The 25,353-nt window shown below is 33.6% G+C and overlaps 1 protein-coding gene across 1 annotated transcript; it reads left to right on the forward strand.

Annotated features, from left to right (window-relative positions):
- Positions 1–14,309: 14,309 nt before the first annotated feature.
- Positions 14,310–23,176, forward strand: LOC111880175 (phototropin-2). The gene is made up of 23 exons (XM_023876578.3): positions 14,310–14,466; positions 15,361–15,832; positions 17,761–17,943; positions 18,071–18,162; positions 18,240–18,504; positions 18,588–18,792; positions 18,867–19,044; positions 19,308–19,357; positions 19,438–19,542; positions 19,638–19,697; positions 20,476–20,565; positions 20,637–20,713; positions 20,861–20,945; positions 21,056–21,136; positions 21,243–21,346; positions 21,564–21,613; positions 21,705–21,811; positions 21,918–22,037; positions 22,118–22,169; positions 22,284–22,396; positions 22,484–22,624; positions 22,713–22,825; positions 22,903–23,176. The coding sequence occupies exons 2-22, from the start codon at positions 15,399–15,401 to the stop codon at positions 22,821–22,823; spliced, it is 2,703 nt and encodes a 900-aa protein (XP_023732346.1). The 5' UTR covers positions 14,310–14,466; positions 15,361–15,398; the 3' UTR covers positions 22,824–22,825; positions 22,903–23,176.
- The last annotated feature ends 2,177 nt before the right edge of the window (positions 23,177–25,353 follow it).

The following is a 25,353-nucleotide window of genomic DNA, read 5'->3' on the forward strand; positions in this document are numbered from 1 at the left end:
TGTAGAATATTCACTCGTAGACCTAGCAATTTTTGCCCTAGTGTTCATCATAGGATTTCATACTTGGTCCATCTACCATTATCTCGTGTATACAAGTTGTATATGATTAGAGTTAGTAAGACGGTCGGATGTGCGACTCTGCCCCAGGTCCACTACCAAACGAGGAACAGGAGATAGGGCCGAAACATACATACTAGGTTTGTGTAATCATAATCATATACCACCCTCACGTATACACTGAATAGCGATAGGTGAGCTGTACTCGTCCTTAGCCTTTGTGCTCGAACTTGGTCTGTTGAACGAGTGGTACCTCATGACGGTCTGCGGACATCTGACGATAGGGCTTCAGAAGATAAAGTACTCATCGCACAAGTACTTCGGGGTTTTGAATATGAAAGATAAAACTGTGGTTTAGGTCGGACTGTCGATACTAATGTCGAAGGCTTCGAGAACTTGATGGTCGAGGCGATAGAAACATATGAACTTAGTATGGTGAGGACCACACCAATTCATGACGAGTGAAGGTAACAGACTCTTTTCTGAACAAGGTTTTGGCCAAATGAAAGAAACGTCTGCGATACGGTGATGTATCCCTAGTGTGTTCGATAATGTACTTTTTGCGAATGCTCTTGTGCTTTCTGTTTTCCTTTTGATGTTAACACTCCCATGTATCGTACCGCTATGTGCGCATGCATACAAATGAAAGTGCTTCGGTAACTGGCGATGATACTTAATATCATGATCCTCCTTGGTACCACTACGATCGCTTGTCATATACAAGTTATGAATAATTAAGATGAATAAGACGGTTTACTGAGTAACTCTGCCTCAAATCCACAACCCAACGAGGAACAGGAATTAGGGCGGAATCACTCACTCTAAGTCTGCAACATCTTAGTTATGCACAACCCTGATGTATATGCTAAACCATCGTAGCTTCTCTAAAACGGATCTTTTAGTTCTCTTGAATACCGTGACCTATTTCTATATGTGAGTGATTTAAGATTACTTTTAAGTGTATTCCCCTTAGTTTTAATCTTATACAAAATATAAATTAATTTTTAAAGTAATTACTAAGTCGAAGACGTACCGCTGCTCGTTGACGACTCTGGGTTGATTCTCCTGTGGTGATCATCAGGACTCATCCGTCCGCGCCCGAGTTCTTTGTTATCGGGCAGTCCCTCTGGTAGTGTCCAGCCTCACCACAGCCATAGCAGGCTTGGTTTTCTTCAACACCAGGTACTTGGGAGATTGGTTGAGTCGGTGCCCTGCAGAAACAGACTGTGAGTCCCTTTTTGTGGCAATTCAGACACTGCATTTCCCGGCAGACTCTGGTGTGGTGGTAGTTGCACTTTCCATAATTCGGGAGGGTTCCAGAATATCGACTGGAAGGTGTTGGAGCAGCAGGTGTTGTAGCGGCGTACATAGTACTCGCTTGTTGCTTTTGCGGGCTTTCCTGGGTTGTTCGCTTCTTTTTCTTCTTGTTCCCCGACTTCTGATTATAGTCCTCTCCCTTTGATGGCTTGGGAATGAGGACTTCTACACCATGGGGGACTCCATGGTCCATGAGTCGCTGGGCCAGGCGTTTGGCGCTATCGAACGTCGCTGGGTTAGAAGACAGTACATCTCCTTGGATTGGGGTAGTAAGACCCCAGATGTATCTTTCTATCTTCTTGCTCTCTGGGGTAACCCTTTCAGGGCATAGTGCTGCCAGGTCGCAAAACCTGTCAGTGTAGGTCACTATGTTTGAGCCAATCATGGTATGCTCCCATAGTTCTTGTTCCAGCTTTTGAACTTCGCCTCTTGGGCAGTACTCTTCCAGCATTAACTCTTTCGGGTTTTCCCAACCTATTGAGTTAGCCACTGATAGGGTCAGTGACTTAACATGGCTGTTCCACCATGTCAGGGCTTTGTTGGAGAAGGTGCAGGCAACAAACTTCACTTTGCTCCCATCTGGACACGAACAGATTGCGAAGACCGAATCTGTTTTCTCAAACCATCGCATCAGAGCGATGACTCCACCATTTCTGTCAAAGGAAAGGGGTTTTCAGTTGATGAAGTTCTTGTAGGAGCACTCTCTCGAGCGCACAGGGACCTCACTTTGAGTAGAATGAACAGGTGTTCCACCTCCGCTAGAACTGGCAGGATGATACTGAGCCATGGTTGTTGCCACAGCCACAGCTACTGCAGCATTCAGAGTTTCTGCATCGATTTGTGGAGAAGGTTTTGGAGTTATCGGAGTGGCGTGTCTAGCTGATCGTTGTGGAGGCATCTTGCTAAAAAGGATACAAGATGAAAGGAAATGAGTCTATAGCAGTGGATAAAAGCCGAAAGCTGAAAGACTGGATGTATCAGGTCCTGACTTCTACATGGTTCTAGAAACAATTCATAAAAGAGTCTATACCTAATAAACTCTATGAATTTGAACTAACTATCCTCGAATGAATATCTGTTTCCTAAATAACTGTTACCAGTTGCATGTAAGAAAATAATCCTAACACATAATGTGAGCAGTGTCTCCACTTGCTCATTAAGTTAACAAGATTATTATTTATTAGTGTGGCGTGTCAGACGTTATGAACTTGCTCTTCTTCCTCCTTGACTCTTCTGTTGTCTGGGTTTGTCATGCGAGAATGAATGTGACTAAAGAATCTATGAGATTTAAGGTAACTTTATGGGGTGATCCTTACAGAGTCATGTTATAATTGTACAATGTATACAAGTTGTATATAATTTAAGATTAGATAGGCCTTCGAATAAATGATCCTACTCCAAAACTGCAACCTAATGAGGAATGGTAGTGAAGCATAGATCACAAATTCTAAGTCTATAAGATCTAAATTATATAAAACCTTGGGAGTATACATTGTAAGGTTATAGACCTATCTGTAAGGGTCTTTTAAGTCATCATGTAAGTTGTTTATATAGTGCCTAAAATACTCCTATAGTACTTTAACTCTATGTACTTGCTCTAGAATTTTCTTGACTGGTGTTTAGGTAAGGTTTAAGACTGTTGCAACACCACATCGCTTCCAAACACATGTCGGTCACATCTCGAATAAATATAGTTGATCAGGATATATTTATCCTAGGTATGATTACATAACTGTTCAGGTTTGACGATAGTGTTCAACCTTTAAATACTTTAGTTCTATTCTCCTTGTGATACTTGTTCTAGTATGTATACATGTATAAGCAAGTAGGTATATTTTTATAACTTATCGGTATACTCTTAAAATATATCATTATTCAAAGCACTTAAGCCCCATTGTATTTATAGTTTTATATCTTTTATCAGTTGATATACTTAGTTCACTATAAACAATGCTCTGATAACAATCTGTCATACCCCAAAACCGGAATGGCGGAAACGTTCGGGGTGGAGGACGTCATGTTTAGTATCACAAGACATGTATCATAGTAAGCAAGTAATGAAAAACCATTTCATTAGAAAGAAAATGTTTACAAAGTGTGTGTTCACAAAACATAGAGTACATAAGCAAAATGACAAAACAAGACTTGGAGCTATACTGCTCCATCTTCTGAATTCCCAGTGCGAGTACATGTCTACTAGTTTCCTGAGAATACAAGTTATTTAAAAGAGTTTGTCAGCAATTAAGCTGGTGAGTTCATAAGATTTTAGTGATGTATGCAAGTTATAGAAAGCTGTTGAAAAATGTAGTAGAAAATGAAGTAAGTTATAAGTTATGTTTTTAGAAAAGTTCGCATGTTCCTCTAGAAAATCCTATGTTTCCTGTTTAGATGAAAGATACGTAAAAATGATTTTACAATCCTTTCTATGAGTACTAAAACAAAGGGGTCAAAAGAGATAGAAACATAATTATCTATGGTAAATTTACGAACAGATACAAGATTTTTAATCATGTATGGAGAGACTAGGACGTTATTCAAAACAAAAAAAGTTTTTTCAAGTGAGAATATTTAGTGTGACCAATGTGACTAACATGAATAACAACACTGTTACCAACCATAATGGATTAAGATGAACAAGGTGTTAAAGAAAGAATGTTACCTTGGTTCAAGGACATATGCGAGTAACCAAGGACATATGCAAGCTGACACTGGTATCCAAATAATAGTTGTTATTCGGAGGTGGTTGAATAGACATCACTTGAAAAACGAAACTTAAATCTATGAGCTGATGAGTGTTGCAAAGAGCGGACCGAGCCGCCAAAAAAAGAGTTGTGTTGTTGCGAAGGGAGAATAAGGTCATGAGGCCTGTTTTGCGCCGGAAAGGGATATTTTCTAAAAAATTTGGAGTGTGTCATAGATGCACCTGGGCCGGCCAAAGCAAGTGAGACGAAAAAATTTCTTGGGCCAACAACATAAAGCGAAGGCGATAGTCCAGGGGCACGAGACGCAGCTATGGGAGCATTTGAGCCATCTAATGTTGAACATGTGTGGATCCAATGGTATGTTGACTTCCATATGTATTTAATTGTTTAGGCAAATGTTGATGGGTTTTGGTCATAAGACATCCTATGTGCTCATACAAACCCTAATGCTTGGATCTAGGTTTCTCTATTGTACATGCAAGTTATCCAAGGCTATAAACCCTAATTCTAGCATATGGGAATCAATATTAACATATAATTAGGTTTAAGATATTACCTTGATTGTTATGTAGTAATAACAATCCCAATTCCTCCTTGTATTGACTTTAGAAAGCTGAGAGGCACAAGTGTCACTCCTCTAATGGCTTACAAACACCAAGAGCAAATGGAGAAGATATAAAGAGAGAGGAGAGGTATAAGAATTCATCCCTAAGAAGCCTTGGGAAGGTCTGGACGAATTATGAGCCAAAGGGGTGTTTATATATAGGTGTAGAGATAGGGTTTCAGTCCTTATCCTTATCTAGTTGCTTGCCCACCAAGCAACCCATAAGATAAGCCTTGAATCCTTATCATGGTCGAATTCTAAGGCCTTATCACCTCAAATTCGTCCAACCTATCCTTAGGATAATCCTTACCCTATTTTGTAACTATCACATAATTACAATTCAGCCCCTCTAGTTTAATTAATTACATTTGATCACAAAATTAATTCTTAATTAATTATTGACCAATATTAATTAAACAAATATGATTTCTCCTTTAATATATTATTCTTATAACATATTAATAAATCATAATAACCTCTCTCTATTTATTTCTCCAATCAAGTTGCTTTGGTGAAGGCAACCCAAAAGGACCATGCACCATCGGGTCAAGTACATACCAAAATAGTTATGGACTTAGACACTAATCCAACAGTCTCCCACTTGGATAAGTCTAATAACTATTATGCGTATGACTTCAGATCCTGATATGCAATCGTAGCTTTCCAAAGTCGCTGTCAACTCTGATCCTATCAGATACGCGTGTCCTTAGATAAGGGATCATATATTCCTCCATTCTAGATATCATATGAGATATGATTTCAAATCATTCTCTTTGTACTATATCTCTATTTCCGATTTATGACGACTGACTCATTGAACAAATCAAATTAGCCCTAGCCCGGCCGAGCATTTATGTTTGTCATCACTAAATCATCGAGGGGCCCAAAGATATCGCTTTTATCCTACTTTGGATAAAAGGAATGGATAAACTTTGATACAATGCTTGCTTGCACTCACTTACCGAATCACACACAACAATATGTTTTATAACACCAAGTTACTAGTGCGTTTACATATTATCAATGTGTAACCGATTTGCAAGATCCAACTCACACATCTCGGTTTCAATAATATAAGATGTTATCGTCTCACCAATCACTCGTGATGCAATTCATGGAGCGATCCAAGTGAGTGTGGGTTTGATCCAATGCTCAAATTCATATTCATAAGCACTCATGAACGTTGCAACAAACATTTGCTTATGTCTAATGCTATTTAGACAATCCACACACCAATTCACGACAGTCTTCATTCATACCTACTTCCAACATATGAACGACTGTGGCCCGTTCGAATAATTTAACTGTTCTTAACCAATTAAATTATTCAGGAAGTCAAAACATGCAAAATGTGAAACACAAGAATAATACTAATCTCATATGGCCTCAAACCTTTGAGTATAAATAAAACATCTTTTATTTATCACCATATCGATTACTCATTATTTGTCGTTTCGGGTAATCAACTTCTTACTTGAATTATTACACTTGTCCCATGCTCTTAGCATGCACACAATGTTTACCTATGGTTCTTACTTTGTGAAATAGACCAAATTGAGCACATTTCCAATCATTCTCATTTCACAACTCCAAATCCTTTTTCATAAGTGAAAGAATATCAAATTCTTGCTACTTATAGAATATGCTAGATTCTAACATTCTATGCAACGATCCTTTCGTAATGTCACTGCACCAAAGTCACAAAGACTATTGCCAATGATATTACAAATTCCACTATCGGGGATTGTTACAAGACAATTCCTTAGATATGATGTCTCTCACTCAAAGTACATTCCTTTGAACATCCTATTGCATAAAAGTTTCTAATCTAGTCATAGATTTTTCAATATTCAATTCCCAATATGGACACATTTCCATATTTTGCATATGACAACTTATTCTTAATAGAATCTCATCTATTCATAATAATGTCAATATGGTCCATCCAATATGGAAACATTTCCATATCTTTCAATACTATACTTCCAACTACTCACAAGCGACCAATCCTCGGCGAACTTTGGATTGTCCTTTGATAGTTGTTTAATTATCTTAGTCAAAACCAATTCTTGTCCTTTTTCCCTCTAAATGCACTAGACATTTGGAAAATTTTAGAATGGTAAAACATTAAATCATTTGCAATCGATCCTATACCCAAAGCGTATGGGACACGACGCATAATGTTTTATTTGCTATGTTCTCAAAATTCGAATTGTGAAGAGGAATGTCGTAATCATAATCGAAATTTTAAGAACACACTATGTACCCTTGACTAAATTTATTAACATTTATCAACCTAAACCTTTATATTTGAAATGAAGCATAATATTCTCTCCCTTAATTATAGCAAAACAACTATTCCATCCTTACAACTTTGCAAAGAATGACTCTTGTTTTCTATAATTAATATTGCCAACTTGCAATACTTTCCTTAATAATCATACAATCATAACATTTATGCTCCCACTATCATGATGATTATTATAAGCATAACACTTATTCTCCCACTAGCTTCGACATGTATTCATAAACATCTTAAATTTCAGAAAAACAATGCTTATTGAATTTCTTAAGTTCATGTTTCTAATACTTAGTGCTTTGATAATCTTTTATCAAGACTTCTTGAACTTATACACCTTTGCTTTAGATAGTTCATATGTGTGTGTAAACAATTGCCAAACCTCACAATTCAAATTATGGAAAGGGATACCGTAACCATAATCGAATTCGAGAATGCAATTTTACAATCACTATCTTCTTAAAATCTTTCTTAGTGAAAGCATTTCCTCACAATCATTTTCATGAAGGATGAAATCTTATGACACTTAGATTTAAATGGTGTATGTGTTCTTGTCCATGTGAATTTGTTAAAACCAAAGTTTACGACAAATTCAAACTCATATGGACCGAACTTTCTTAATCTTGATTTCTTGCCTTATGGTAGCACAGCTGCCCACCATGTCTTCCAAGTAGTTAAGCAGCTCACCCTTTCCTATCAATGTACCTTTCATTGATTAAGTATGCGTTCAAAATGAGAACTCATAGAACTCACATGCATAATTAACTCGATTGGATTGGCACGGAAACAAAATAATGTCATCACGATAGGTTGTAAACCTCAACTCGTGTGCTAGTGATGATCGATAAGGTTTATTTGATTTGTTCTTGAAACCTTTCAAGACTATTAAGACTCCCACTGACTCCTTGACATATAAGACTCTCTTGTCAATAACCATTTCTTGACAAACAGATATTCAAGAGTTAGTGTAGCTTTTATCAAAACACTTCATAAATTGGTCCTAGTTGGTCTTTGCCTTATCCAAGACATCACAACTTTCCACATTTGATGAATGTTATAAACCTTCTTAATACTTATCCACTCAATGTCACAATCTTAACTCTAATACTTGTTATTGGAACGAAGTACGATTGACCTTTTGATTTAACCATTTCTTCAATTCTTGATTCCTCTTCTTAGACATACAATTATGCTAAGACTCACTTAGAGGATCAATTGAGATATGGTTCTTAATCATTAAGACCTATCATAAAGCATAAAAGGTACTCTCCCTTCTTCTTAGAATGGAGAAACTTTTATCTTTCTGCCTACTTGATTCTTCTTATTCATTCTGCGATTGATTTAAACATTTTCAATCAATTCAAAACTACACTTAATCTTATAAGTATAATCATATTTACTAAACCTTTAGTAAATCATGACGAATATCATTGTTACTCTTATGGTGGACTTGATCAACACACAACTTTGTGTATTCGATCTCCAAGTCCTTTACTTGACACTTTGTCAATGAATTAGTCCAAATATGAAATTTCTCATTCATCGTGCAACCAAGTTGCATGATTCCAAGTTTCTGTCTAATTAAAACTTGGGCGATGAGAAACTCTCCCTATTTGGTAAACTCTCGACTTTCCATAAATAACATAAATAAGAATCATATCCATTTGTTGTAGAAATATGCAAACACCAATTTTCATAACGATTTCATTGCAAGGAAATAAACAAATAAATAAATAACTCAAACGAAAATTTATTTTATTTATAAAAGCAGCGGAAAACATTTGTCCTTACAATGCAAAATCCATTGAAAACTATGTATTTCAAAAGGAAAATTTCTAACAACTCTATCATAACTATCTAAGCTCAAAATCTAATCTTCAAGTCCATACGACCAAGATCCATTCCTTGTGATTAGATTCATCTTGCTCTTTCACCAAGCTTCCTTTCTTTTCACCGATCCTGCAAAACATTCAAATGCAATCTTATCACATCATGTATTAAGAATCAATGAATAGGAACTTAACGGAGTTAGATAATGGATTTTACCTTAAGCGTATCCATACTCCTTGACTCTTCCATCTTCTGGACTCTTCAGGCTCTTTGGGCAGACTTGTATCCAACGCCCTTTCTTTTGGCAGCAAACGCAGGTCGGTTCTCCTAGAACGTCCTCGGAAGCATGGTTGGTTGACTTTCCCAACAAATACGCTCCATTGCTTCGCTAAATCATTTCTGATTCAGCAGCAATGAGCATGTAAGTTAGGTCAATGAGGTTGTCGTCATGATCCATCATATAATACTTTCTTTTGAACTCATTATATGATTCAAGAAGTGACTGCAAAACCCAATTCACAGCCAACTCATCTGGGAATGACACACCCAACATTATCAACCTATCAATGTGTGATTTCATTCCTAGAACGTGGGTACACACGGGTTTACCATCTTCATGTTTCATTTCCAATAGGGCTTTAATGATATTGAACCTTTCAATTCTTCGATCTTGTGCGTTGGGGAGAACAATAGGAGGAGGAGGAGGAAGTGAAGCATGATTTCTCGTTCCTCGATTGAATCGTGGAATACAATCTTCATGTGGAATGCTTGTTCCACGGGATTTGGGAAGACCATAGTTGTCGAACTTTGACATCTACAAAACGGGAGAAAAACAAATTCAAGTTAGTTGATAGATTGAGTCCTTAGTAAATCACCCAAATGAAATACTAAGGCTAGGACCCAACACAATATTCCACAACTCGGGAGAGGGATGTCGTAACCCTAATTGCAGAACATTTGAAGGTAAGTGAATGACGATTCACTAATTTCCACCACGAAAAAAAGAAAAGAAATTTAAGTTTTAAATCTATGAAAACTCCTAGATCCTTTAAGATTCATTGAACTTTCAATGGCATGTTTAAATCTCGATATGCCCCTCAAGTTTGTGACTGGGATGCCGAGGATCACAAAGCGGGTGTGAATAACCATGCAAACTTACATGGTGCCCTCACATGTTACAGTCACCTATTCGATGTGTCGGTAAACCACACACGCTCCACCGAACTATGACAAACATTGAGTCACCCTTTGCTACCTTTGCTTAGAACCATTTAGTGTGCCGGTAAACCACACACGCTCCACTAACGTCTTCGCAAGGGCACAAAGTGTAATTTCATGGAGTTGCATCAATTCACTTTTGCCTAAGTAACTAAGATTGGGAATTTTATGAAAACATTTAGTTACTTTTATACTTTATTATACTTATAATGGAAGGTTTCGTCCTATCCTACCCGTTCGGCTAACGACCCTCCACTAGTCAAGAGTGCGGCGGGTAAGAGTGGATACCCATTCAATCGCCATTTTATAGGCAATTTCCTTAAACACCCCTTATAGACCAGCTTCGTGAATGAGGCCTACTAACGGTAAGACTGACTTTTACTCATACATATATATAATGTTAGACTTTTAATGTTATATATAGTATAGGGTGTATTTTATACTTTCAAAATACTAGGTGGTCTAATTTAACAATTATACTTTTAATTCAATTAAATTGTAAACCTAAACTTTTATGGATTTATTAAACCTCTTTTAATTATACACCTTAATTAATTAATAAAACCATAAGGGTGTGATTTGAACTTTTTCAAAACAATACTAGAGTTTTAGAATTTAACATTCCTAATTAAACTTTTAATCAACTTTTAAATTCCAAAACTTGAGGGCAAGTTTTGAAACATTTCAAAACATTAGGGTTTAGAATTTAAATATACATCAAATTAAACTATTAATCCAAAATATTAAATTCTAAAACTTGAGGGCAAGTTTTGAAACCTTTTTCAAAACATTAGGGTTTTAACTATTTAAATTTCAAAACAACAAAACTTTTGCGTTCAAATTTAAACTATAAAACCTAAAGGGGAAAATATGAAACTTTTCAAAGCACAAGTATCAAATAACAAATAACGTAATTTAACATTTAATCACATAATTATCCATATTTGATTTATTTAATGATTCCTTGCAAAACAATTTATCAATTTAATCAAAATAATATATCAATTATCACATAAGGAAACAAATATTTTATTAATTGATAAATATCTTCAATTAGATCAAGAATATACTCATATATATCAAAAAATCGGATTTATATTGATCTAATGTGATAAGGTAACTATCCATAAGCAAAACAGCAAGAAATCGCGAAATATGCTCCATCTGACAAGTTGACTCGTCGAGTCAAGCATGGACTCGTCGAGTCAGCATGGACTCGGCGAGTTCAGCTATGGACTCGGCGAGTCCAGCCTCCAGAAACCAAAAAATCGAATTTTTCAAACATGTCAAGCATCAATACAATAGAAACCAGTCAAGGCTCTGATACCACTGATGGGTTTTGGTCATAAGACATCCTATGTGCTCATACAAACCCTAATGCTTGGATCTAGGTTTCTCTATTGTACATGCAAGTTATCCAAGGCTATAAACCCTAATTCTAGCATATGGGAATCAATATTAACATATAATTAGGTTTAAGATATTACCTTGATTGTTATGTAGTAATAACAATCCCAATTCCTCCTTGTATTGACTTTAGAAAGCTGAGAGGCACAAGTGTCACTCCTCTAATGGCTTACAAACACCAAGAGCAAATGGAGAAGATATAAAGAGAGAGGAGAGGTATAAGAATTCATCCCTAAGAAGCCTTGGGAAGGTCTGGACGAATTATGAGCCAAAGGGGTGTTTATATATAGGTGTAGAGATAGGGTTTCAGTCCTTATCCTTATCTAGTTGCTTGCCCACCAAGCAACCCATAAGATAAGCCTTGAATCCTTATCATGGTCGAATTCTAAGGCCTTATCACCTCAAATTCGTCCAACCTATCCTTAGGATAATCCTTACCCTATTTTGTAACTATCACATAATTACAATTCAGCCCCTCTAGTTTAATTAATTACATTTGATCACAAAATTAATTCTTAATTAATTATTGACCAATATTAATTAAACAAATATGATTTCTCCTTTAATATATTATTCTTATAACATATTAATAAATCATAATAACCTCTCTCTATTTATTTCTCCAATCAAGTTGCTTTGGTGAAGGCAACCCAAAAGGACCATGCACCATCGGGTCAAGTACATACCAAAATAGTTATAGACTTAGACACTAATCCAACAAATGCAAGTACAAATTTTGCGTAGTAGGATTTGACCCCCAAAATACCTGCAAATTGAGTTTGTACATTTGATGGTGTACCTACAAAATGGTTAGTACTAGTAAAAGCCATAATTACCCCTAGAAGTACCTCGATTATTATTTTGACTATTATTCCATTTATTTTTCTGTTTCTTGGGTTGAGTGGAAACATAAAATAGCATTGATTGAGTGGAATTTCCAAAGTTATTAGTGGAGTTAGAGTTTTCTTCGCGTGACTAATGGAGAAGTAACATATTTTTGCTTCCAGAAATGAGGGGAAGGGTTTCGTATTGGTTATTACATCCACAATGATATGATAAGGTGAAAATTAACGTAAAATTTGCATTACTAGTTCGACCTCATTGATGGTGGAGTCAACATCAACGAGAACATCAACAATGTTTTTAAGAGCATGACAAATTTATGTGATAAAAGATGCACATTTTTTGGTATTTCGGAATTCGTCTTGAAGTTGAAGCATTCTAGACATTTTGTTATTTAAGAAAAACCATTATGATTGTCCCATAGATCCTTTGCTACATAGTTGTCTCTAGAGATAATCTGTAATAAATTTAGGTCCACGGTAGAATAAAACCACAACTTGACAAGTGAGTCTATAGACTCCCAATCTTCATCATCATCACTAGAGGGTTTAGATTTGGCATTGATGTGGCTGCTCACCTTTGCATCCTTACAAATGTCAAGAAAGATGCTATGCCACAATTCGTATTTTGAACCATCAACTGTGTATTTAAAACTAAATTGTTGTTAACATTTGTATCAGCGTCAACTAACTGATGAGATACCGGTAAGGAACTCGAGGAACCAACAGGAGTTGATATAAGCCCGAAAATAGAAAAAACGTATGAAATAAAAGACAAAACAAAGATCGGAATACTAATCGCATGTAGAAGGATTGTAGCCTTGGTATTAGACTAAGTGAACACCAAGGGAGCAGCGAAGCGCATAGATCAAAAGTGGAGGTAGGTAGCACCAATTAATAATTGCAGCGACGAGTGGGGCTACAGAAAAAATTCCGGTAGCAGGTAAGGAGGACACCAACAAGTGACAGTAGGCAAAATGGTCGTCGACAAGGAAGGCAACACCGAAAAAACATCGTAGACCGGGAAGAGAGCGCCGATAGAAAGGAGGCTGAGACATGATTCTTACGGCCGCCGAAAAAAGAGTAGGCTCGATACCATGTTTGAAGTGTGAAAAAATACTCGTTAAGATTCTGTATATTCCATTGCAATATATAAATATAATATTTAGAGAGAGACCCCTACACTATACGATAAATATAAAACATACAATTAATTTTAACAGTTTTGTCTAACTTTTATAACAATCGAGTTATGTTTGATGCTCTTAAGGGTTATTTATGCTTCTGTTTTGTTGGACATCATTATAAATAATGTCATGAGTTTATGCTGATTGAAATGTATGCTTATAATAGGGTATTTCACTTACATGATTTGATACACGATGTAGGATGTCACATTGAACCCCATAGCTTGATTGCAACTTACATGTATGTGTAAACTTGTGTTTATCGATAAACTCATACTTTCTGTTATATTATACTACACCAATCTTGTAATTCCTTATCTTATTAAATCATATCATATACCTTCTAACACAAACAAATTCTCATTTTATACTCTTTTCGGAACGTTACACTTATATAAAAATGTATATTTCATTTCAAATGACATTGCATAATATAACATACTTTTTTTTTAAATAATAGACTATCACCAAATTAAATCATGTGAGATTATGTACATGAAAAATGCTTCATATCATATAATCACCATAATCACCATACAAAACCTTGATATCATCTCATCCCATAAAACATCACAAAAACCTTATTTTACTAATAATAACCTTCTTTACTCATTTTCTTATCTCCATTGTTCCATCTATAAAACACAACATAACATAACATAGCATATGTTATACTTTATAAAAAAACAAGATAAGGTAACAAGACATAACAAAACATTAAATCCCAATCTTGTTCTTTTGTATATCATGATATGAAATAATGTGACCATGAAGGGGAATTATTTGAAGGGAGACGCGTGGTCACAGTATGAGCCGTACCAAATTATCCCACTATTGGCTATTATCATGACACGTGGCTAAACATTATCTTTTCAACCAACAAATTATCTCTCCATATCTCTCCTCTCCAAATTTTCATTTTTCCCTCACAAAAACACACACATAAACTCCACTTGCTTCCGTCCATTTGCTGCATCATTTCCAATTATATCCTTTCCCACAGGTACTCTCTTCATTTCCTTTAATGTTTATTTATCTACTCTTCTCCATTTACAAGTATTCAGACGTAAGTTACAAGTCATTACAGCTTCGACTGTTTTGACTTTATAGCTTATTCGTCTACAATTCGGAAAATTCTGAATACGTGATGACAATTTTTTGATCCATGAAATTCAAAGACAATTTGATTATTTTGGGGTGTGCTTTAGTTGTTTATTCATAACCAATAAAATTTAAAGAAATTAGATTATAATGAAACGTATTACGATATGTGAAACTGTTTCATTTAGAATATGGTTAGAGTATTAAATTCACAATTTGGTTAGAATTATTAATAAAAGACGACAAAAGGTATTATCATTAACACATGCTTAAAAATTACCGATTTTTGTTGATTTAATATTTGACTATTCGAGTCAGATTGATTGAACATTTTTGATAATTCAATTTCAACCTAGTTTATTTATAATTTAAACCAAAAGACAGAACTGTTTTTTTGTTTTTTTACGTGGTATCACCTTTTCATACCGAAAAGTGAGCAAATATAGTAAAAAGTAAACATAAATTATTTCCAAGAAAAAGTTAACTTTTTATGGACCGAAAATTTGTAAATTAGATAAAAGCAAAAAAAAGAAGAAAAAAAAAAAGTTAAAGTCAGTCTTTTCGGGAAAAAAAAATGTATATCTGATTTCTTGGAAAAGATTTTTGTGTTAAAATTACATTATATATTTTTCTAATATTAGGTTTGAAAATGACCACACAAAATAGTTTTATCAACAACCCTAATAGTTATTCTAGTAATTAACATGATTTTAATTTTAAAATAAATAATAATTTTTAATTAAATAAAAAAATAAAATGACTTGACTTGAATTCTTCTATTGTTTTTTACATTTAGGTGGAAGGGATCATAAAAACCCTAAAAATCAGTGATTAATGGAAAGTTCAGATGCTGAATCGAGCACAAAAAATAGTAGTAAACCAGAGTCAACAAACAAATGGATGGCATTCGACAGAGATTCAAATCAAAACAAACCTCCAACAGCTAGAATCACTCCACCTGATCAAGATGAATACGATGCCGATCACATCGCCGAACGGACGGCGCAATGGCCGGGAGCGACGGCGGTTGCAGGATTGATCGGAGATGAGGAGAGAAACAAGCGGAGCTCGTCGTCGTCGTGGAGGAATTCCGACGATTTGAATCATCAACCGCGAGTCTCGCAGGAGTTGAAGGATGCTCTGGCGACGCTTCAACAGACGTTCGTCGTCTCCGACGCCACTAAGCCGGATTGTCCGATTATGTATGCTAGCAGCGGCTTCTTTACGATGACTGGTTATTCTTCAAAAGAGGTCATTGGTAGAAACTGGTAATGCTAATACGCTATGCCTTGCGTTTTATATTGACATCTAATTATATACTATGTTAGAATTTGAAAATAAAAATACTTGTAGTTTTATAAATACTGTATAATCATTTAACCATTTTTCTGATGATTAAATTACTGTGTTCTTTTATTTTTTTTTAATAAATAAGATGCGACGAGTTATCTAGAAAAAATAAAATGTATTTTTATGATTTTATTCTTTTTTTCACTAAACTATTTTCTTTTTTAGTTAGACAATAAGCTACTATGTAAATAATTATTAAAAATAATAATTTAATTATAAAAATAGATCAGACAATAAGACAAATTTTTTCAACTTTCAATCAAACACATAAACATGATTACACGTTAACATGTGATAGAATCGCGTGTTGTTTGGACATTTAAGGATAAATTATCTAATGTTTAGATTTTTGTCTAATGGGTTAGGTTATTTTGTTTTCACTATCTATTGTGTGCTCGTATGACTCATTTTGGACCAATCATTTTAGTTATTTTAAGAAAGTAATTAATGCATATTACATGCTGAAGATATAATAAGTATTAATTACATCTTCAGCATTTATATTAAAAACTCAAAATTATTAATAAGTTATTTTAAATAAATTATTAATTTAAGAGATATTTTTATTAGTTATGTGAAATTATAATCATTGATTCAAATAAATATATAAAATTAATTTTTAATATATATTAGATATTTTTATTTGTGAGTTAATGAAAACAATAATTTAAAATTTAAAATTTAAAATAGAATCACATTAATGAGGAGATCTAATAAATTTAAAATGGAAAATTAATAAATTAACAAGTGGCAACATATTAATTAAAATGTCTAATATGATAACACATAGCAAAAGAGCTACTCTTTTATTAGTATAGGGATGTTTAGATTTTTGTCTAATATCCTTTACATGTCAAACTTTCAAAGGTTGTCTTTAGTTAACCCAAAGTATTAGTATATATTAACTTCAAATGTAAAAATGCTAAAAATATACAATTATCCAAATCTATTTTAATAAATGAAAAGTTTTTTTTTGTCATATGTTCATTCTCATTTAATTTGTCAAATGTTATTTTATGGTTATTTTGAATTAATTTTTTCCACATGTTGTTTTATGAGTTTTTCTGTTTTATTAAATTCAACATAATATTTTAATATAATAATTACAATAAATGTAGTAATAAATGAATATCAATCATTAATGAACTTACCTTTTAATTTCAAAATTCACAAATTAAATTAAAGTTGATTAGTTTTCTTTTGTTTATTTATTTAAATTTAAAAGATAAAAAACATTTCAATTATATTAATTCATTATTTTTTTATTTTTTTATAAATTAAAAGTTCTCAAATAATTTAACTTTTATGTTTATTTTTTTTAAATCAACTCATGTATTATATAAGTTTCACAATTAGTTTATATACAAGTTTGTAAACTAGTAAGTATTTTCATTTTCTTGTAACATGAATATGTGATAGAATTATGTTATGTTTGTGGAGTATTTATTTAGTTTTGTTATATCAAATATCATTTATATGTCAAACAAAAAGTTTTACTACTCAAATTAAATTAGTCTATATTTTTTTTATCATATATAACGTTTTGGAATTATAATATTATTTAATTTATTTAAATATATTTTAACTACATTTTTTGGCATAAGAAATATGTAACGTTCAAATGTACAAAATTCAGTCGATCGATTCGATTCAAAATGAAACAACCGGAGTGGGACGGTGGTGCACCAAGCTCCGTCGGAGATCCTGGTGCACCGGTATGCCGTTACAGTGATTCTATCAGTGTATCACATTCATATTAGCATCTCAATTCCGATTTACACAAAACACAACAGACGCCATGTTAGAAAGTTAAGAAGCTCTCTGAAATTGGTGTTTGTTGGCTCAGCCGGTTTCTACAGGGGAAGGAGACGGATCAGAAGGAGGTGGATAAAATACGACATGCAGTCAAAACCGGAACTAGCTACTGCGGCAGGCTCTACAACTACAAAAAAGATGGCACTCCTTTTTGGAATCTACTCACTGTCACTCCGATCAAAGATGAAAACGGAAAAACCATCAAATTCATCGGGTAATTGATCTTCTGATCTACTTCAATCGTAATAATATTAGGAAAATTTCGCATTCCGTCGAACTGTACTACTTTATTAGGTTATACTTTCGTATTTATGATCATATTGTTACTGTGAATTGCACAGAATGCAAGTAGAAGTCAGCAAGTACACTGAAGGTGTGAATGAGAAGGAATTACGCCCAAACGGACTGCCAACGTCGTTAATTCGCTATGATGGTTCGTAGATCGATCTGTTGTTTTTGCTATTATGAATGAAAGTGTTTTTTTGAAGCTTTAATTTTCGCCATGGACAGCTCGTCAGAAGGAAACAGCTCTGGGTGATATTGTGGAGGTTGTACAGACAGTTGAGCGTCCACGAACTAACAATCAGTCAAGCAAAACAGAAATCGTGGAGAAGATCGTGGAATCCCCAATTTCACCATCATTAGAAAAATTGAACATAAACATGAATACACCTGGAAGAGAAACACCTCTCTTTGATCCTAAAGGTGATTCAACCCCTACAAGCTCTTTGAGTGCATCCAAATCCAGGAAATCAATACGCAGTTCCCTAATGGGGTGAGTTTATATCTATTTTCTGAAGTTGATTTGATTTATTTAAACCCTAAATTAATGTCAAAATCGATGAATAACCTACACAGATTCAAAGGAAGATCTTCGACTCATGAGTTTCAACCAACTATCGAGCCTGAAGAGTTAATGACTAAAGATTTATCACGAACTGATAGCTGGGGTCGTATGGAAAGAATGAGAGATATGCGTCAGGGGATAGATTTAGCAACTACACTTGAACGTATTGAAAAGAATTTTGTGATCACAGATCCTAGGCTTCCTGATAACCCCATCGTAAGAACATGATTAAACATCCTTTTTGTTTCAGATCATAAAATGGAACCCTAAATCTCCTACTTGATACGCAGATTTTCGCATCAGATAGCTTCCTTGAGTTGACAGAGTTTACACGTGAGGAAATTTTAGGAAGAAATTGCAGGTTTCTACAAGGACCTGAAACTGATCAAGGAACTGTTGATAAAATACGAGCTGCTATCAGAGAACAAAGGGAAATTACTGTTCAGTTGATTAACTATACAAAGAGTGGTGAGCTATAATTTCAAGAAAAATTTACACATTTGGTCCCTTAGTATAGCTGATCTTTTCTACTTTGGTCCCAAAAAGTTTCGCTTGCAATTTGTGTCCTTATTTGTGGTTTATATAACATTTATGGTCTATGTTTCAAGTAAGATGATTGTATTTTTGGGACCAAATTGCAAAAATCAGCTATATTCAGCTACAAAAATGTAATTTACTCTAATGATTGGGTTTATGTTGATGGATTTATTTTGTTTGTTTGAACTAATCAGGGAAGAAATTTTGGAATTTATTTCACTTGCAACCTATGCGTGACCAAAAGGTAAAGTAGAAAATTTTATTAAATATATGGTTGCATTATGTAATTTGAGCCAATTTTAATTCTTCCTTTTAAAAATTCAGGGAGAACTTCAATATTTTATTGGAGTCCAATTAGATGGAAGTGGTAATGTGGAACCATTAAGAAATCGGCTTTCAGACACCACAGAGAAACAAAGTGCTAAGTTGGTATATTTTTTTATTGTTCTCTTTTAATATATATAATATATTAGCCTTTTTTTTTCAAATATCTTAAAATGTTTAAAATTCTTGTCTTTGACCAGGTCAAAGCTACTGCAGAAAATGTTGATGAAGCTGTTAGAGAACTTCCTGATGCCAACTTGGTAAGGTACTCGTCTTTCCTTAGTATTCTACTTGTAAATAATAAATACATTATAATATTAAAAATGACACGTTAAAATATTACATATCAAAATGATAAAATATTTATCAATTTACCATGTCATCTTTTTTTGGGTTAATTTCATAAAAGACCTTCTATTTTGTGTTTTTTCCGAATTAAACATCAACTTTATTTTTTACCTAAAAATAACCTTGTATTTTTTCATTTTTTCCAATAAACCCTTAACTTTGTCTTTTTTTTTTTTGCGAAAAAACCCTCAACCTTTTTAGTTTTTTCGAAAAAACCCTCACATTTTACAATTTTTATTGGGAAATCTTTGATAAAGTGCTAATATTTTGGGTCATTTTACGGTTTAATCCCAACATTTATCTTCTGAACAGAAAAGTCCCGATTATCTAAATTTATACGATAATTTGTTGAAATAAAATAAAGACTTTTTTGTTAATTTGGGCAAAATATAAAATAAACGAGACATTTCTGTTCAAAAAATAAAAGTTGAAATGAAACCGTAAAATGACCCAAAATATTGGAACTTTATAAGAGATTTTTTCTTTTTTTGGAAAAAAAAGAGTCAGATTGGAAAAAATGAAAAAATACAAAGTCTTTTTCAGATTTTTTTTTTTATGTTTAATCTGGAAAAAACACAAAATATAATATTTTTTATGAGATTAATGAAATTAACCTTTTTTTTTATTAACTTTAGTATATGTTTTTACTTATTTTTGGCTGATGAATAATTTTGTTATATCCAATTTCAGAGGCCAGAGGACTTGTGGGCTATCCACTCTCAACCTGTCTTTCCTAGGCCCCACAAAAAGTACAATTCTTCATGGAAAGCTATACAAAAGGTAACTTTTATTATTATTATTTTTTTAAATGCAACAATTTTTTTTTACCTTTTTTTTTTATTGTTTTGTAGATCACTGCAAATGGTGAAATAATCGGACTTGATCATTTTAAACCTATCAGACCTTTGGGAAGTGGAGATACTGGAAGGTATATTGTCTTAATATGTTCATTGACTTTTCCAATTTCTATTATAATCAATTTTTTTACAATTTAATCAAAAAGGAAAAAAAATAGAGTTAGGGTTTATATTTTCTAAAGGTTCTCACTATTCATAACTGAAATGCTTTATTGTAGTGTTCATTTGGTTGAACTGAAAAATACTGGTGAACTTTTTGCCATGAAAGCAATGGATAAAGCAGTAATGATGAACAGAAACAAGGTATGTTTAATGTTTGTAAAAAACAATATTCTATTTTTTTTATTATGATTTAAAATTTGTATAGTTTTTGAAACTTGATTTTTTTTTTTTTTAATGTAAATAAATTGTAGGTTCATCGAGCTTGCATTGAAAGGGAAATAATCGGGCTACTGGATCACCCTTTCCTCCCAACACTCTACACATCTTTTGAGGTTTCAATTTAATGTTTTAAATAATTGGTAGTAATTATTTTAATTTTATAATTAGGTTTAATTATTATAATCTATAATTATATACTAACATGTTACATCTTCTCAGACTGCAACACATGTCTGTTTGATAACAGACTTTTGCCCTGGAGGGGAATTATTTGCTCTGCTTGACAAACAGCCTTTGAAATTATTCAAAGAAGAGTCTGCAAGGTACTTCCTATTCACATTTTTTAAAAGACCTTTCTACCCTTCATTTTCTGTTTAATAGGAAATAGATGCTAAAGATTCAAAAATACTATTATCCTAAATGTACGATGAAAAAACCTGCCCTCTTATACATTTCATCTGTGGTTTAATGTTGTTGTATCTTGTATGCATGTTTATTCCCGTTTTACCCCTACCCCTCATTTTCAATTTGTATCTGCAGATTCTATGCAGCTGAGGTTGTAATTGGGTTAGAGTATCTCCATTGTTTAGGTATCTCTTCATCCAATCTCATTCAGTTGTTAATTTGTTATATTCCCATTTTACCCCTTACATCTTTTATTCAATTTTTTTTTTTTTGCAGGTATCATCTATAGGGACTTGAAACCAGAGAATATATTACTTCAAACAGATGGACATGTTGTATTGAGTGACTTTGATTTATCATTCAGAACTCAATGTAAACCCCAAGTATGTAATATGTCCCTCTTCTATCTAAAATTTTTTAACTTATATTCTTACAAGATTCTTTATTTATTTATTTAATTTTTGTCTTATGTTAATTTTAATTTTGCAGGTTATAAAACACCCTCAGCTTAAAAGAAGAAGATCTAGAAGCCAACCACCACCTACATTTGTTGCAGAACCTTCTACACAATCTAATTCATTCGTTGGCACAGAAGAATACATTGCTCCGGTATGAAAAAGTACTCAAAGGGCATTTACGTAATTTCACTTATTCATGGAATTTATTTTTACCCTTTAAAATTATTTCAGGAAATCATAACAGGAGCTGGCCACTCCAGTGCTATTGATTGGTGGGCAGTGGGTAAGCAAGCTTATTAATTTTCATGCATTCTTTGAATTACCTTTTTTACCCATTTCATTATTTCAATACTTTTAACTAATTTTTTATTATATTCTTTCTTTTTTATTATTTCAGGTGTTTTATTGTATGAGATGTTGTATGGTCGTACACCATTTAGAGGAAAGAATAGGCAGAAGACATTTGCAAACATCTTGCATAAAGACCTTACATTTCCAAGTAGCATTCCCGTAAGAGTCAAACTATATATATGCAAAATTTCTAACTAGTCAAAAAGACCAAATTAACCCTAACCTTTTAATTTTTTATTTTTTTAGGTGAGCCTTGCAGCAAGACAGCTGATTCATGGATTATTGAACAGAGACCCTGAAAGCCGTTTAGGATCAATCGGTGGTTCCAATGCTATAAAAGAACATGCATTTTTCCGTGGAATTAATTGGCCTTTAATCCGATGCATGGTATCTAATCTACTCTACTTTCATTCATTTTTTATTAATTATTATTATTATTATTATTATTATTAATCCATGAAACATTTCCATGCAGAGCCCACCAGAGCTGGATTCACCACTTGAGTTGATTGGGAAAGATTCAACAGCAAAAGATATTCAATGGGAAGATGGTGCCATGTTGGATAATGCTCTGGATGTATTTTAGAGGTTTATTTTCACATTTCACCTACTTATTATATTGCTGTTTTCTGTTTTTTTTTTAACAAATATTTTAATTTTTTCAGGTGTTGGGAAGCTAAAATGTAAATCGCGAATAAGAGAAAGAAAAAAAAATGTTGTGTGTGCATGTTCATGGTCTGCTTTGGTATATGAGGGTTTCGGATTTATAAAGAACATGTGGTGATGCACAATAGGTTTAATGTTTTGGGTTTGGAATCTTAATTAATTATGTGTTATTATTCTTTTGTATTATATCGACTACTTCATATCTATTATCATAAAAACACAGCATATGTTATGTGTTGGTAAATAATGAATAAATGTGTTTTGGAAATTGAAGTAAGCTCGTTGCTATATATCGCTTTGTAACATTAGGGTTACCCCGATAAGTTTATAACGTTTTTTTTTATAACTTTTAATTTCATATCACTTTTTCTCTTTCCTTTCTATCATCTTTTCCAATCCAAAATATAGGAAGATCTTATTTTTTTTGTAACATATACGTTTTGAAATCGTGTTTTGTAAATTTTAAAAGTAAATAATATTATATAATTATGAGTATTGGGTTCTAACAGATAGTTTTTTACTAGAAATAAAGTAAACTATGTTTAAAATCACTCGGAAAATATTGGAAGTCTTATGAGATTACAATCAAAAGACGAATATTGAAATTTAATAAAAATATAAAATTTGAAATAAGTAAAATTTTATTATTGAAAGTTGTAAAGAATCTCGTTAGAAACATTTAGGCGAAAACTCATCGAAATCCGAGTTATAACGAAGAAGTTATCACTAATTGAAATTTCGCGAAAGAATTGGCACGACACTGAACGACGTAAAAAGTGAGTTTTTGATAAACTACTTTTTAGCCTTGGTGATCTAAATGAAAGTCATAGTATTTGTTAAATCAAGAATTTTTATATAAAGAACGTCAAAATCTGACTTCGTATGAGGAAGTTATGATTTTTCTAAGTTTCGGGAAAGTAGTAGACAGCTAAAAACTCGAAATAAAGATCGAACGATATTTAGCCGACACAACCTAAACGAGAATCAAAGGTCTCGTCAATAGTAGTACAACGGTAAAAAGACTGACGAAAACGGACGTCGGGTGAAGAAGTTACGAATTTTTAACGAATTTGTCTGTCCCGGTCTGTTAAAAATAATAATATTAAAAACAAATCAACTTTATCCGACGAAGCCTAAACGAAAGTTGTGGATCATAATTTTACCTACGCGTGCATATAAAGAACGTTAAAAACGGAGCTCGTATGTGAAAGTTATGAATTTCAGAAGTTTTTTGCTCAAAAATCAAGAAATCCTTGAAAACCGAGAAAAATCGCATGAACAGTACCCGGACATGTCACCCGGAATCTCGCATGCTTGACGTGTGTCCGATCCGGAAAGCTATCTGATGCGCGGTCCAATAGGCAGACGTGTGCCGTCTCTGTGGCTTGTCTGAAGCGCGCCAGCTGCCGCTTGCGTGTCCGAGCCTCGCACCGCTACCTGCCTTCCCTCGCCTCCGAGCCTCACTGCTGCGACGCGTGTCTCCTTCTCCTTGCTTCGGATTCGAGGCTCGCACCTATATAAAGGGTGTGAGACCTCCCCGGTTTTTGTTGGAATTTTGCCACTTTTTCACCCCTAATTTCATATTTTTGCTATTTCAACTTCCTCCGAAGCCCCGGTATCATTTTTAACACCTGAAATACGCCCCGAAGTGCCCAAAGAGCCCGAGAAATTTATCTTTTCGGTTTGAAGCTTAACCCTCGCAGGGCCCAGTTTTTAAGAAAGCTCCCGATTCTCATCGAAGAAAGCTAATTATAGTAACGAAGTGTTGCCCAAATTATTATTTTAACCTCCAGTTAATTCACAGTGAGTTTCAATATATAGGAACAATTGTATGTTATGTGTTATATGTGTTATGTGCTTTTCCGTTGTTATTATTTCTGCTATTTATGATAGCAAAATTATACCTTTGACCATGTGATTAGTGAAAGGACTTAGATTCACATTGGCACTGGTACGTAGTCTCTGGCCATGTAGAGCATGTCTCCGTAAAAGAATGACTTCTATTATATGACAATGGCAGATGGTTAAACAGGGCTATAAGCCTGAAATCTACCAAAATGATAATCCGAAATTGTATGTCTTCTGTGCCATTTGGGCCGAAGCTTTATTGGTATATATCAAGTATGGAAATTGTTATGTCTTATTGATTGTATATCATTGAATCAAATCATTGATTGGTATGGAAAGTTTTTCACATGATTCACATATGCCTTTGTTGTTCCTTGTTCCTCTTTGTTTCTGCCATATTGAGGTATATATATGACATAACGTTATATTGTATGTATTATTGAAATCACTAAGCGTCACCGCTTACCCTGTTAATGTTTAACAATTGCAGGAGATAAGCATCCAATATAGTTATATACTGATAGAAGATTTTGAATAGTTTGAAACTATTGTATTTTGTATTCCCGTATGTATAAAACTATAGTATCCTGGGTAGTTGTGTA

This window comes from Lactuca sativa, chromosome 5 (genome assembly GCF_002870075.4).
Source record: "Lactuca sativa cultivar Salinas chromosome 5, Lsat_Salinas_v11, whole genome shotgun sequence".
Lineage (NCBI taxonomy): Eukaryota > Viridiplantae > Streptophyta > Magnoliopsida > Asterales > Asteraceae > Lactuca > Lactuca sativa.